General features: G+C 39.9%; 2 protein-coding genes across 2 annotated transcripts in view; one reads left to right on the plus strand and one right to left on the minus strand.

Annotated features, from left to right (window-relative positions):
- The first annotated feature begins 5270 nt into the window (after positions 1-5270).
- The window catches only part of ggt1a (gamma-glutamyltransferase 1a), a 23118-nt gene continuing 12260 nt past the window's right edge, over positions 5271-16128 (plus strand). The window contains exon 1 of the mRNA XM_020590316.1: positions 5271-6582. Within this exon, the coding sequence (XP_020445972.1) occupies positions 6540-6582 (43 nt within the window). The 5' untranslated portion in view covers positions 5271-6539. The remainder of the gene's footprint in view (positions 6583-16128) is intronic.
- The window catches only part of lrrc75ba (leucine rich repeat containing 75Ba), a 12324-nt gene continuing 2770 nt past the window's right edge, over positions 6575-16128 (minus strand). The window contains exons 2-4 of the mRNA XM_020590317.1: positions 14193-14321; positions 13240-13352; positions 6575-7434 (exon numbers count right to left, since the gene is read on the minus strand). Of these exons, the coding sequence (XP_020445973.1) occupies positions 6828-7434; positions 13240-13352; positions 14193-14321 (849 nt within the window). The 3' untranslated portion in view covers positions 6575-6827. The remainder of the gene's footprint in view (positions 7435-13239; positions 13353-14192; positions 14322-16128) is intronic.

The following is a 16128-nucleotide window of genomic DNA, read 5'->3' on the forward strand; positions in this document are numbered from 1 at the left end:
TAAATATCAAGGATCATTGTGGGAACATCAAAATATCAGCTACAGTAAGTCAAGATAATCTGCATCTACCACTGAACCCATAATTTACAGTAGTTAGATGGATGTGTTGAAATGAAGGAGTCATGGGATGAAATTAAATATCAACCTACAGTATATTTATGTCCAAAGCTTTTTGAGTTTTTATCTGGTCTGTAATGTTCATTTGTAACACATGTACAACTCTACCATTAATAAAAGTTATGAAATGTTTCATTAGTCTCTGATGAATTCCTCCATGTCATTTGGTCAGGAAAGGAAGTTAAATGTTTTTTGAAACAAGCACATTTTAATGACATGACACTTTGTTTGATGTAGAAAAATGGAAGCAACGATGGGGAATTTATCTACCACACCGGGCAGCAGAACTACATGGATTATGGCCAGGTCAAAACGTGGAAAGGTCAAAGGTAGCACTCCCTCTCTGTCTTCATTCACAGTGATGAAACTGTGGATTAAAACATTTCTCATATTTACTTCTTTTTGCCAGTAATGGGGGGTACAGGCAGGCTCTTTGTTTGCTTGTTAGTCTGGACTTTTGTCCTTAGAATAGAGTACAGGTCAGGATATCTTGATATTCCCCTTAGTAACAGCATTTAATGTCATTAAGATGGAGATAATAATGTGTTGTTATTTAAAGTATACAGTAGTTTCTAAGAACTGTGTATCTTTGGCATCTTTGCATGCAGCATCTAATCAGTTTACCCTGTGTATAAATATTATGTTTTTTTAATTTCATAAACATAACCTATAATCTCTTAATTTTAAAAAGACAGTTAATGCTCGTGTTTGTGACAACGTGTTGTTTTGCAGCGAGCTGACCTTCTAACCAAAGCAACAGCAGCAATGGAAGTGCTTTCCATCCCTTGCTGAACAAGAATGAACACATCTACGTCTTCACCTCAGACCTCTGCAGGTACAGTGCAGCCTACGCCTTCCTGCAGCCTCGTGCTCCCATGTGGCATCCCTGTAAGAAATGTAAAACCACCACGCTTATTTGTCGCTGTTGCTATCTATATTCTTCTTATGAGTGAGTGAAGACATTTTAATTAGTGTTTCTTACATATCTTTGTAGTAATATTTGTTTGTTTTTAGTCGTGCTAGCTGCATGGCGTTATGGACCAAAGTGTTAGTCAGCAAGCTCTCAATTCAATTCCATTCAATTTAATTCAATTGTATTTGTGCAGCACTGAGTCACAGCGCAGGTAGGTGACCATATATGAAGACACAATACCAGCTTGACAATGTAATGTTGAAATATTTTAGATACACAGGGTTTTTCATTTCCTGAAAAGTAGTGGTTTTGGAGATACAAGGTTTCTGCCCAACACTGAAGATATGAGGGGACTATTTGTCTGACTCAAAGAGTAACCTGACTGCCGCAGGGATTTGGATCCCCTCATTTGTTTTACTGTTATTTATATGTTATCTATATATGATATTATACCTAAGGATGCTGTGGTTATGATCATTAAGTTAGGGTTTATCACCAGTTATGACGTCATGTCTATTTGTGGTACATGAGCTGAACTGAAAATGTCCTCAACTCAACTCGATGCTGTTTGCCACAGAGTCGGGTGGAGGGTTTTCATATCTGGTATGGTTTGTTCATAGGCCTTGTATCCCACTGATTGTTGTTATAACTTCCTGATCAGGTACAAAGAGCACTGCAGGTGACTTCTGTGTTCTCACCAAGGCTTTACTGCCTTCATGATGAGGGGTTTTTGAAAAACTAACATGCCAATCTCCAGGAAGCACTTTCTGGAGGCTTAGTTGCAGAAGAATGTTGGAGTCTAATGGAAATGGAGGGCAGGTGAATGAGACAGGAAAATTGAGGGAGAATGAAAAATGTGTATTTTGGTTATTGGCATATCCTGATTTGAGCTAAAGCGCATTTTCACAGCAGTGGAAAATAAAAGTTGCAGAGGTTTTTGTTCTTGACCAGCGGGAACAAACAAGTTTAGTAATGTTTTCTATGTAATTCCACTATAGGTGTCCTGCCAGTTTTTATAATAACTTCTGCCAGGCATTTGCATTACCAATGCTTGTGAAAACATTCAGATGTACCAGGGGTCACCAACGCAGTGCCCGCGGGCACACGGTCACCCGCAAGGACCGCTTGAGGCGCCCGCGAGGCATGTTCTAAAAATAGCACTGGTCACAATGAAGCTCCGTCTAAAAAGTTTTTTGTTGCTTTACTTTTTGAATCTAAAACGCTTGAATGAATGTAGATTTTAAAATGACGTTATTTATTACAAACATTTTAAAGCAAAAACGTTTTATGTACATAAAGGTCTTATAATTATGCTGTATTTTTTGTATTAATCTGGTTCTGGAAAGTATATTTGCCTCTAAAATGTAGTGAAGTCAAAGTATGAAGAAACAGAAAATAAAAATACTCAAGTACAGATACCTCAAAATTGTACTTGAGTAAATGTACTTAGTTACTTTCCACCACTGATGCACTGTAGAGGTCATCCTCATTCTGTTTGTCTGTTACAGTATGTGACACATATGCTGACATAAGGATACTCGCTAATTAATGTGTGAATTAGCCAAATGAATGGCCTTGTTATGAAGGAGTGTCCCCTCATAGAAAGTATCACCAGACGTTCCTAGACCTCGATCCGGTAAGTCATAGTTGATCAGCAAGAAATGCACTTTTTGCTCTTCAGTTATGAGTAGTACCATTAATACCTCATTACTTTTTCCGATTTGATTACAAACTTTATTTTGTTTTAATCTGTTTGGGGTTTCAAGAACCTAACTCTGAACTGTAGCCATCTATCCTGTCACGCAAGACTTTTGTTGTGCTCGCAGGGGAGCAACCTCCTGCCTCTATGGCTCCCACTGTGCTGAAGTCTCAGTCAAAGCCACTGGTAATTGGACGGAGTGGTGGCAGTATGATCACGACCAGGATGGCCTTAGTAGGTATCCATGGCAATCACCACAAAGTGCCATTAAGGTAAATTGCCACAGTCTATTGCTTATCACCGTTGTCTTCAACATGCATGTCTGCAATCCTTTAATTATTATATGGCAGTGTGTCGTTCTGCTTCTCTCTTGCAGTTACTCATGAAACTGTGGATTTGGAAAGAGCCTTAAGCCTGTTCTTGTACATGTCATGAGGACATGGTCCATGTCCATGTAATTCATATTATTGTTTGGGTACAAGCAGGCTATTTTGGATTGCATCAAGCTAATAACATCTTCATATCTGTTATTATTTTGTATTTACATTCTCAGTACTGAACTTACTCTTTTACCATGACTATATAAGCTGTTTACGTAATATCCAGTGAATGAAATGGATATTAGATGTTTCCTTTTACACGCCTTGTACTGGACATCATGGTAAAACAACCTAAAACCTGCTTTTCAGGATGCAAGTTTCTCACAAGAATTGTGTTGATTGTTCATACTTTGATGGGCAGTGGCTAAAAATATTTGTTGGTTTTTCAGTTATTACTTGTCATAAATGATGCCATTCCTAAACTGAATTTGCTGTGTTAATCACCGTTAGAAATTCTTGAAATGGACTTCATTTGTTTTTCATAATAAAGATGGTTAGTCAAATTAAATGAGTGCAAAACTAAGAAAACAATAAGTGGCTGAAGAGTTAAATATGTAAATAACATATATAATATAATACGCATATAATTAATCAGACAAAAATAAGCAAGTGCTTTTTTGGGATTCACCAAAGTGGCCCTCAGCAGGCCGGTCATGTCACTGCTGCTGAAGTCTGTTCTGTAAAACCAAGCCTCTGTGCCATAATATATTTTGAACTATCTCTGTGACTTCTTTGTGCTGTTTTTCATAAATTATTATAAATTTTTGTGCTTCAGCATGCATGCTTATTATTAGCTGGAGCAAGATAAGATTAGTGATTCATACAAACAGGAGAGCAGTTTGATGATAGAAAGTTTGTGTTGAAATATGGACTTTCTTTATGTATCTACTCAAAATCCTACATGAAGCATATATTTTCAATTCACACAATACAGTAAATAATAGAAATAGATTTACAGGGGGTTATTTTAATCAAAATCCAGGTAGCTAAATCAATCCTGAAAGGAACAGGTCAGATAATAGGATCCTGTTGGTTTTCAGGGTGGATGCTGTTTCCCTGTCACATGGTATTTGGACCTCAGGGGGTGTGACAGTCCCACTGTGCCCTGACCTTACAGGAGCCACCAGTTGCAAATGCCACATTACCATGTCTGCTAGCAGGAACAAAGTGCTGCCAGGAGAGGATCATGGGTAGGGCCTCATGCAATGATCACCCTGGCTTTTCCTGGCAAATAGTGGCAGTTCAGGCGTTTTCCTGACAGCACACAACGGCACAGATGATCTGCTGGTTCAGAAACAGATACAGCCGTCGGAACAACCAATCCCAACCAGCATGGTCTAAGCTGATGTCTTTTCTTGCCCTATTTACAGACTAATCTGCATAATTAAATCCTCTGTTTGTTTCTGTGAACAGCTGCAGGTTTTGTTTGTGACCCAGATGTTGAAACTGTTCAATTATTCTGGAGATCTTCAAAATAAAAAAAATCCAGACATCACTTCTCGAGATGGATTGGTTCTTTTATTAGCAGTCAGTGTTTGGCATGAGATAAATACACAGTCTACAACCAGAAACATTTTGACATTGACACATGAAACATAAACTAGGTAAACCGTGCTCTCCATATTCGGAATTAAACACTGGACATAAAAGGTGTTGGATCTGATTGTAGATTACATTTACTTTCATTTTACATTTAAAGGATAAGGTCTGTCATTTTCTAGATTCATAGTATTTGTCCACACACAGAATAACACAACAAATTGTCTCCGCTCACAGTTAATGTCTGTCAGCTGTCAGTCCTGGATCAGCTTCTTCGTCTGTGTGATAGATCTCTGTTGTTGTTCAAAAACAATTAAAAACACATTAGTATAACATAACACTGCACTGGGTGCCACATTTTGTCATAAACACCAGACCTGACAATGTTGCGTGAAGGCTCCGAGCAGCCATAATTTAGCACAGATCAGTCATCTGTTCATGTGCGAGATCCTGCTTGAGCTCTCAGCTTTGGTTACATTCTGCTAGCTTCTCATGGTCAGGTCTCGGGTTTGCTAATGAAGAAATGTGTCACCAATGCAGCGGTGTGTTTCACTGATGTGTTTTTAATCATTTTTGAACAACAACAAAGGTCTACAGCACTGATGAATAAGCTGATCCAGGACTGACAGACTAATATGTAGAGGCAATTCACTGTCTCTGTATGGGGAGTGCTGAAAAAACTGTTAATATAAAAAATGGCCAGTCTTATCCTTTATTACCATTAGCCACTCCCCTTTTGTTTACTTCTCAAGCTCACACCGGGAGGTCATTGCACATAGTTTCATAGTCAGTGGAGTTATTATTAGAATTACTGAGTTGGACAAAAGACGACACCAAAACAATAACACTAATAATTACATTAGCAATTATACATTTTACTGTTTCACACACATATAACGCATTTAAACATTGATTATATATGATGTTGTTTTAACAATCCTTCTTGCAATCATTAGCTATTTAGTTACCATTCACCTTAAAGAAGTATGCTTTCAGCTTCCACTTCGTAAATATCTCTAGGAATAAACAATGTACAGAGAGTATATGCTATGGAGAGTTATAAAAAAGTATACTTAAAGTGCATTGCAGTGTTTCGGTCAGTCTAACCTAAACATTATGTGCTACTATAGCCAGACTAGAATCAATACATAACAGTCATAACTGTGTCTCGTAGCAAACATAGGGCCACTGAATTTCAGTAAATGGAAATGGCAACATATCTGTAGAGGCCAACGACAGTAGGATAGGCAGTCTGGCACTGTTCAGACTCTATGGCCCCTGGTAATTGTTAGCTGTAGTGTCATAAATACACTGACACACCGTGGTAGCGATGACTACAACAGCTAGATAATTACAAAGAGGTGAATATCAGCAAGTAGGTTAAGTACAAAATCATTTAGTCACAGCTATACTTTGTTGAGTACTACCTGTTGTCTTCAAAAACAAAAAAATAACATGTTTTGTGTCCTCATTTACATCTACACAAGGGCTGCATGGGTATTCACAAGTAGACATCTGGGGGGGCAAAAAGTCTTGACCTAGCAGTTTTGCCAGAGTCACATGATGGGTTGTCAGCTGTATAGCCTGTTATCATAGCTTTTGTTGAGAGATTAACAGAGAACACACAATGTGGAGCCAGGCCCCGTCTGCCAGACATAGTCTCAGTCCTGGTAGAGAACACAGAGAACACAGAGAACGCAGAGGGATACATTGTTTCCAAACTAACTCAAGTTCCACTTCAGCTGCTGCTCCTCCATCCAGCCAACTGATCAAATTCTCCTTGGGACTGGCTCCTCAGCTGCCACTATCACAGAGATAAAGAGGAAGAAAAGAGGGAGAGAGAGGGAGAGAGCACACGCACTGGTTCATTAACTCTTCGAACCCCCCTCCAATGAAACCGCATCTCGTTTCCAAGAGCGCCCTCCACAAACACAGTAAGTCCACCGTCGTGACTGTCACTTTGCTGCAAATGTCTTGTGTGGGTTAACTCAGAGATAGTTAGGAATAATTTGGTAGCCATGTCAGGACATGAAATTCACTATGTGGGCACTGATCTCCCTCATGCCTCAAAGGGTGACTTAGGTCATGGTGTGAGGGCAAGAGGGCCAAGGAAGTAACGGACTGCTGTGGGACAGCATTTCAGCCACAGTTAAAAGAGTCTCTGAGAGAAAATACCATATCACCTCTCACAGTAGTGAAGGGTCAAGTCTGTGGAGAGCTGCTTCTCCCCTAAACCCCACGGCTCAAGCTTGAATTTGTTCCTCGCATCATCTTCACCATCCTCTGCCTCTTCCTCCTCCTCTTCTTCCTCCTCATAGTGACTGGGCTCCTCAATAGAAGTCTCCAGGTTGTAGCAGTAGGGTTGACCCTCTGTGTACTCGTAGATGGTTGGCAGACTGCTCTTCAGGCTACAGCGCCGACGCAGTGCGACTAGCAGCGGCTGAGGCATAGTGAAAATATCCACATTATTGCCCAGGTCGATCCAGGCCAAGCTGGAGAACTTCTTGGGGTCTTTGAGCATCTCGGTGAGGTCTTTGAGGATCGCCAGGGTGAGGCGGTTACCATTGAGAGCTAGGGTGCTGAGTTTAGGCAGCGATGCGAGAAAAGGCAGGAGGAGTTTCAGGTTCTCATTCTGGAGTTCGGTGAAGCTGATGTCTACAGCCACCACACTGTCTTTGTTGCTTTGGAGGTAGAAGGCGACTTGACGAACATCACGAGGGGACAGAGGGATGCCAGACAAGTCAACAGTGTCACTGGACAGCTTTTTCTGTAGAGTTGTCTTGAGACTGTTGAGGAACATGAAGAGAAAGAGAGTGACTTGATGACTCTTTGACATGACAACACATCTATTCAGAATTTAAATGAGGGGTAATATGAATATAAAGGAGGGGGTGACTGGGCTAGCTTGAAGTTGAAGGGTGACACTGCATGGAGAATTACCAATGTAAACAGAGGAGCTAAAACATCGGAGCAAGCCAGCAGCTTGAGCTTAAAGCTCTGAGGGCCAGGAGCACAGTCCTCCTTATAGCACAGAGCCAGTTTACTTAACAGATAAACAATGTAGTGTTTTAGAAAGAGATACAACTTGAAGAGAAAATGCTTGGCCACTATATTTTTAGGACTAGAAAGAAAAAAGATGAAACTTTGGAAATCCTATAGTACTCAGAAAATACAGCTGAAAATTCTACAATTAAAAGTGATGTGGTTAAATTCCACCAAAGAAGTAATGTCTTCTGTCTCATTAGCAAGATGTCTTTAAAACCTGATAACAGATTGCAAGTAAATTAGGCCCAGGAACAGAGATCCAAGATTCATAACAACATTTTCACAATTTTCTCAGGAGCTACTGCACTTTATTGAAATAATTTCTCACATGCCTGATTATCAGTAACACTTCACATTAAAGGTTCAAAACTTTTGATGAACTTTACGACTGGGCAGGATAGGCAACTGTTCTCTGGCCCTCTACTAAAAGGGGCCCCAGTATCCTGAACTGTACAACATGTTGATACAATATACAGTATACCAAGTTACCTTCTTATTCAAAAATATTTATAACCTACTCTGCAGTCCCTTACAATATGTACATGACTGCATCAGTCTACCAGTCTGATGAAACATCTTCAAGAGAGTAGGTACTGTTATGTTTTCAGTGAGGATGAGCAAATGAATGAATCTGATACAACCTTTTCTATGTACCTGGGTCACCATTAGTCAAGCACCAACTAAGCATTACTTAAGCATATGATTTTTTAACCCTTAAAAACACATTAACAGGCCTAGCAGAGGTGTGTGCTCTTTAGCTGCCTGCTACCTTCTTTGTATCTGACAAGTGTATTGAGGTAATTTATAAAGTTCATTTCAGTCACTGAAGAAAGGTTTATTTAATGTGTGAGCAGCGATTATTCTGTATATAATATCCTTGTGTTTTTATGCACACACTCACAGTACAAGTCTTTGAAAACCTTAAAGCCCTTTATGGAGACTTGTGTGATACAAGCAGGATTTGAGGCTGAATCAAAACATAAGTGATACTGATATTTTTCTGGAGCATTAGAAAATGCCTCACTTAGCACCAAAGATTTGTGAATTTTTATACCATCCATTGCCCTTTTGTGTCCAGCTCCCCCTGCCCTGGATTTTGTGGTGTTTTTAACTTGAGCTGTTACGACCTGTAATGCTGATTCATTGTCACGATGAATCATAACATCCTCTGGCACCTGCTGACTTACTGTGACATCCACTGCAGTACCTGTCACTTGTGAAACTGGATGTGGCCTCAGCAGCATTTACCAGTTAATTTTAAAGACAGATGATGGGTTGATGGGCTGAAATGTCTGCATTAATTGGAGGAGAAAACACACTAAAAAATCCATTCATGAAGCCAAGATAAAGGGAAAAAATAATCAGTTTTGGAGCACAGAATCTATTAGATAAAGACATCTGTTAAGGCTACTGTGTATTTATCAAAGTCTTATGAGTCACAGTCCTCTATTGTCCAGACCTGGCAGCCTTTAATATGGCAGAACGCTCATCTTGATCAGAAAGTCCTAATGGCTGCAGCCTGGAAAAGTCTTCTCTGCAGGTGTGAATGGTCTCTGATCATACAGCTCCTTCCTTTTCAGACAGACTCATCCTTTTGAGCTCAGGAAGCATAAAAAATGGATGTTTGAGGTGTCCTCCCTGGAAGCCTCTTTCATCCTCCCCCCAGATTATTCTAATAACAGTATACAAATGCCACTGGTAACTTCAACAAGATAGCTTTTTGTCATCATCCATGGCTCAGTTTAAATGACAAATTACAGGTAAGAGAGTAAGAGATTAAAAAAGAAATGGTGCACAGGTGTGATGACTATGAATTAAAATCACATTCAATACATGTGGCTAAGTAGATGTCCAGATCCCTTCTTGCAAAAACGCTGAATTGAAAGCAATAACAACAACACAAAAGGCATCAACATTTCAGTCATAGTGCTAACCAAACTATGTTCTTTATCAAGAAATCAAATAAATATCCATCACCTCATTAGGTAATCAATTAAATTTACATTGTAAAATGAAGCTGTTTAAGTATCCCCCTGAAGCACTGTGGAAGCAGCACACATCTCTCGGCCCCATGCGTGGCTCACCAGTCTGTGTGTCAGTGATTTAATATAATGAGGCAGCATTTGAATTCAGTCAATGCAGATCAAATCACGCTTAGGATTTACTAACATAAGCATTCATTTCTGAAGGGACAGCTGATGCTAACTGAGATTAGGTGAAATCTTATTTAAAAAAAAAAGGCAAATAGTTTCTGAAACTGTTAAAATGCTTAAGAATCCCATTTTATTTGAACTTTATTTTCCAGGAGTGCATTTTCATGATAGTTCTCCTCTGGGATACTATTGCATTGCTTACTTACCATTTTTTCCAGAGTCATTTAAAGTAAAGCTTTATTCTTATTCATTATTGTCCTCTGATAGCTTTCTCATTTTCTGCTGCTGTAATATCTGTCTATCTATCTATCAAAGACCACACAGGGGAGTGTGTGATAGTGCAAACTGTGAATAGGGATCACACACACCAATGCATTGTCCTTCATGGTGCATGGAATCCAACCTCACAGTTCACTGTCCACATGAATGAAGACGCTTCCTGCACATAAATAGGCCTGTAACCTCCGTTATCTTCTTGTTGGGTGAATGATTTGGTCATTTCCGATGAGAACTCTATCTTATTCTGTATTTTTATTCCTGTTACCTGAAGCTGGGGCAATCAGTAAAATGACTGATGGGCCCCTGAGGAAGCTTTAATTGGGATGGCATGCTACAATAAAATATATATTACTGAATTTAAAGGCAGGTTGGCGATTCTGGAAAAACCAGCAAGAGGAAGCTCAATTTTGAAAGTGGAGAACCAAACAAATCCTACCCTTTTGTTCTGTTTTCTCTCCAAAGCCACTCCTCCAAAACACAACGTGCACTGCCTGACTACTGCTTACATATTTCAGAAAAATAACAAATGGCCCCCAAACAAACAACAGTCTCTGTTCGCAAACAAAAGTGCACAAGCCACAATGTATTCATTGTGATCGGACTGAAAAGAGGGTTTCCAGCTATGTAATATAAACGCTTCTGAAAAGAACTGCCAACCCCACCTTTAAACACAGGTGATAAACTGAAAATTTATTATGTGGTCAACGATGATGTGAAGAAGTGATGTGAAAAAAAGAAAATCAGATAAAGTCAGATAAGGCTGATGGAACAGAAAGACAGCTGAGTGAAAATAGGAGAGTTTAATGTGAAAAGTGTTGGCAATTTTTTCACTGAAATTACCCCGAGTATGGCAGCACCTTGGCAGCATTTCTGGGTCACTGCTTCCATCAAGCCTATTGTCAAGGTCTATCATTAAATGTCAAAAAAAGAGAAAAATGTTTCCTACAAAACCTAAATATACTAGTGAGATGAACAGGATTAGTGAGATTTGGACATTAATTCAGTGTGGCATTTCAGTTAGAATTGTGTGTACAGTATTTAGCACCAATGGTGTGCAGTCCTAATGCTGGATAGTGAAGCGATGAACAGTCTGGTGCCATTCTCTGAGCACAGAGAAAACTCGGAGTTGACACTGTTGCATTTTTACAGAGATAAGGGCAGTTTGCCTGCAGCATGAACAAAGTGAAAATTAAAGGAAGGCACAATCCACCCTAAAATGATATTTATGAAATACTTTTGTTAATTTGGGCTGCAAAATCCTTATTTGATAAAGGAATAGTTCAACATTTTGGGTAAGTAATATGCTTTTTTTTGTACCGAGTGTGAAGCTATAGCTCAGAGATGTTTAGATTAGTGTGGCATACAGTTTTAGAGCGAGAGAAAACCAGTAGCTTGGCTCTGTTCAAAGTTAAAAAGTCACCTAAATCACCTCTAAAGCTCAGTATGTACATGTTCTAGAGTGCCACAGGGATGATGTAGTTTTGTAAGCTAACCCGGAAGTTATCATCACCTTGGTTCCCTTGACAAAAAGCCAGTAGGATATTTCCATAGACCTTTGGATTATTGCAGAAAATAAGCTCTGTGCTCTGTGTTCTTATTTGTTCAGCAAAATAACCCTTGCAAGTGAACACTGTTTTTATGGCATTTGAAGCTCAAATACAATCACCAGAAGTAAAAAGCTATTGTTAAGGCTATAAACAAAGCACACCGCAGTCCCATGACGTCACTGTCACGACTTCCAACTTATAATTTGATTGAGCATGCTTGCCTCTTCAACAAAATCCTTTCCTCTTAACATGACATAATTTAGCTAGTGATCATGGCTGTGTCAGCTAGTTAGAATAGTTTGCAAGTGTGTGAGCTTAGAAATAATGAGACTTTAAAAGGCAGGCTAGTGAGCAGATCAGTGTGTAGCGTGATGACGTCTCATTTAGCCACTTGTTAGCAACTACCTTTTTAAGAGACGCAAAAGCATTAAAAATCTCGAGTGGAGTATTTAAGGAAATATTTTAAGTCATAGAATAAAATGTGAAAATGTATTGGCCTTGTGTTAACCACAGACCTTATTTCAGGCATTTAAACCAAAAACCCATTCTCAAAACCCATGGAGGGCAAGGGAACCAGACGTGCAGAAATACTAAACTAGTGGTGGAGTTTAGGACTCACTACTACAACACTCTGCCTCGTCTCTTTCTAGCTTTGAAAGCTACAGTATTTGTTCATGAACACAACAACATGCAAAGCTGTCATAGCCCAAAGCATCTTGTGTATTAATATTCTGCTTTAGGGCGGATTTTGTTTTAATGATTCATGTTGCTCCTGCTGTCTCAGCCAGTGTCAGACCCTCTCTATCTCTGCAGGCTTATGAAGTCAACAACATGTGCAAGTGAAAAAAGAAAAAACCCTTCAGCTATAGGAATCTAACAATCATATGCACCTTTTCAGAGATGCTGTCAGTGCCAGTTCTGCCCTGTATCTCTTCTTCTGGGCTGAATTAAACATCCACAAGCACAACAAAGCGCTGCTTGTGCAGCTCGACAGTATCTGATACTGCCAGATCCCTCAGAATATGCCTTCACTTTTCCTCAGATTTTGTATACCGATATCTGTGACAGACTTGTAATAAAGCGGCCTCATCTCAGATTATTCTCATTTCCACAAAAATAATGCTTTATTTGCAGCATCTATCCAGCCGTAGAATCAACTATTATTTGAGGAGGAATCAAAATGGCCAAGCCACACAAAGAACTCTTTTGTACAAAGGCTAATTCTCTTTTCATAATTTGCACAGCAACAGCAATTTGCTCTTTCATCAAGACAGTTACAATTATGTTTTAACATAACTATCCCAGCTTTTCTTCAGCAGCCAAATTTGCTGATGTGCCACATTTGAAAAGAGAAAGGCCAGTGGCAATGCACAGGCCTGAGCTATTAACAAGATGATTGACAGCAGTGGTTTCCATTTGTTTCCTGTGAGGTCAGCCCATGGCCAGCTCTGTCCTTTAGTTCAATGTCAGATGCAGAGCTCTGCAGCCCAACATGTAGCCGAACCCTGTTCTCTCTTTTGCAGAGCCGCAGATTTATTAGACTGAATTTCTGGACAGAAGGGCTTACCAGGCCTGGGATTTCCGTCTGGACATGCTCTGCCTCAGCCACTTTGAGTGTGGGGTCAGGTGGTAGATCAGCTGTCTGCAAATCTTATCAGAAGACTTTATGGTGTCTGCGTCCTGTAGAAGGGAGCAGAAAAGGGCATTCGTGATGGCACACAGAACAAAGAACGTGATAAAAATGAAACAGCTTTTTTCACCATCAGATTTTCTGCTTGGGCGTGAAAAAAAAAAAAGCTTCGCAAATCATCATTTCACACTGTCTAAGCTTTAAATCCTGCAAACCTTCTTGCATTTTCTCAAACATATCAGCCTACACCTGTAACATCTTTCACAGGTGCAAACAAAAGGTTTATTATTTGCGATGCCTTGAGCTACTCCTGAGCAAAACACAATTTAGCTGCCTTGCTGGAGCAAGAAAATCTAATCACATGCAGTGTTCATCAGTGGGGGTGAGGGAAGGTAAGATGAACACAGCGACTGGTAAACACAGGTAATTTTATTTTAACCTTGTGCCACTGGCTACATCAAAATAATTCAATATTCACTGTTGAGAGATTGAAACAGGTTGTGAATTTATGTCTTTGTATGAAGCACCTTTTCTTTTTAGTTCAATAGATCGTTTGAGGCTTATGACTTTACATTTTACAGATATTTACTCCAGCTTTGTGAGTTTTCAGGTATGAGATAAGATAAACTGTGCTGGACAGGATATGTCACGAGCAGCTCCTCAGAAGTAGCATGCGTCTGCACAGTTTCATCTCCCTGTAGAAATGTAGGTCGATGGCATCCTCAGATTAGATTTTCATCGATCTTCTAAACTCATTACTTAACAAAAGGAAACCATCAGGGGAATATTTTAAGAGAATTATTTTTTTTTTTGCAGAGTACCAACACCAAGCTGGATTTTTCTGGATACTCTGTTGGTGTTATGGTGAGGAGAAGATGGTAAAAGTAGACCTTCTTAGGACACTGCATTTCTCGAGCCAGGCTGAGCAGCAGCTCGTGTGAGATCGGGTCCACGAGGTTGAGGAAGGCAGCATTTTTGTACAAGATGTCATTGAGTGAGGTGCCTTCCAAACCCAGATCCTATCCCAAAACAGAAAAAAAGAGAGGAATCACAGTCACAGCAAAGTGAAATTGTAAAACCAAGAATTAGAATTAAGAAAAACATTCATTAGTGATGGAAACTGGGCCTCTGCTGTGTCAAAGGTAATGGGGCCCAGAGTGGAAAGATAAAAAATGTTTTTGTTTCAAATATTCATTAAAGAGAGACAGGAGCCTTTTCGTCTTCAGGAAAAAATAGGAATCTAGGGGGAGTTGCAGGGAATGCTGAGTTTTGGCATATATAATGGCACCTCCACTGCAGCAAGCCACAGAGACACAGTCACCAGGCATATTCCAATAAGCAGATCTGAAATGAAAACCTTTATTAACCTTCATACTCTCAAAATTTGGCAAGAGCAGTGGGAATGTTGTGAAACTGGCATACATTTATATAAGATTCAAAATACGGTTGGTTCTCAGCAGGTATAGGATGGAAATAGGAAAGATGAAATTGTAATGACTCGATTGAGAACGAGTCACACGGATTTAATTCACATTCTGCATAAAACAGGTAAACATCCTACAGGTCATTGTGAACATTGTAGTCAAGATGAGACGGCGCATGTCTTGTTCCTCTGCAATGCGCACAACAAGCAATGTGCTCGAATGATAGTTTCAATGAGAAGAATGAAGATTAATAATGTCCACAGAGAGCATACTCGGTAGCAAATGTAATGCATTATTTAACAAATATAAGTGTCATAGACCAGATTTGGGGTGGACCAGCACTTGGCGGAGTCCCCCAGCATGCCCTGCTGAGCACAGACTGAGTTACTGTTCTGTTCATGTTCTGTCATGGGGCGGTACCAGTTAGCTGGGGCAGAGCACCATGACCGAGGGGCCTGATGGGCCATACTGTAAACAGTTTGGTGTGTTGATAACAGAAGGGGGTGCTGTTGGGTCATGCGGTGTACGTGTGCACAAAAAACAAAAAAAGGAAATTCTGTCTCCAGCTTCCTTCCTCATTCAGCCCATGTTACAGTATGTTGGTATAAGGACTTTCTTTTTTAAACATATACTGTATTTCTTCTTCGGCTTGATTGTTGATGCTCTCTCCAGTTCAATAGGTGGTGGTAATGCACCTGGGATACTGGGATGCAAACCACCAGTAAACTACAGAAGAAGAAGCAAGCCACAACCTGTGAGGCTGAGAAGTGAAGCCAATGCACAAATGTCAAAACCTGCAGTTCCTCTAAAGGCCACTTGAGGCTGTCTCCAAAAGGGAGTCAATCTCCATAGAGATCCATGTTAAAATACCAAACTTTACATCAGAGATAAACAGGTTTACAGCCTTGTACCATAAACCGTTTTGTTTCTAAAGCTAGTTTTCCCTTTCATGACAACTGTGTGTGTGTGTGTGTGGTGGTGGTGGTTACATAACCTGCCTGGTTAGTTCTATTGAGACTAAAGTTAAACATAATTAAAGACATTACTGCTTTGAGTGACAGATGGGAGAGTACTGCCATAGGTGGCTAGCCGCTATCTGTCTGGAGAGCTCCACTTACCCTCCACTTCTTTGTCCATTTTGTGATTAGTCATAGCAGGCAGAGTGAAGCTCTACCAATATAGCGATGGCCAGATTTGAGCTTCAAAACCATTCTTTAGAAAACCAATGGGTAACATCACAGTGGGTTTGTCAATCTTTTAAATACAGTCAGTAGTCCCAGCACATACTGTTGGCACAAACAATCAAGCCTATTCCTGACTCTGAGTTGATATGAAATACCTGGATCCAGTTTTAGTGATTTTTAATACCCCCCCACCCCTCCCCCCCCTTTTTTTTTTTTTT

The sequence above is a fragment of the Monopterus albus genome, unplaced genomic scaffold, assembly GCF_001952655.1.
Source record: "Monopterus albus unplaced genomic scaffold, M_albus_1.0 scaffold12.1, whole genome shotgun sequence".
Lineage (NCBI taxonomy): Eukaryota > Metazoa > Chordata > Actinopteri > Synbranchiformes > Synbranchidae > Monopterus > Monopterus albus.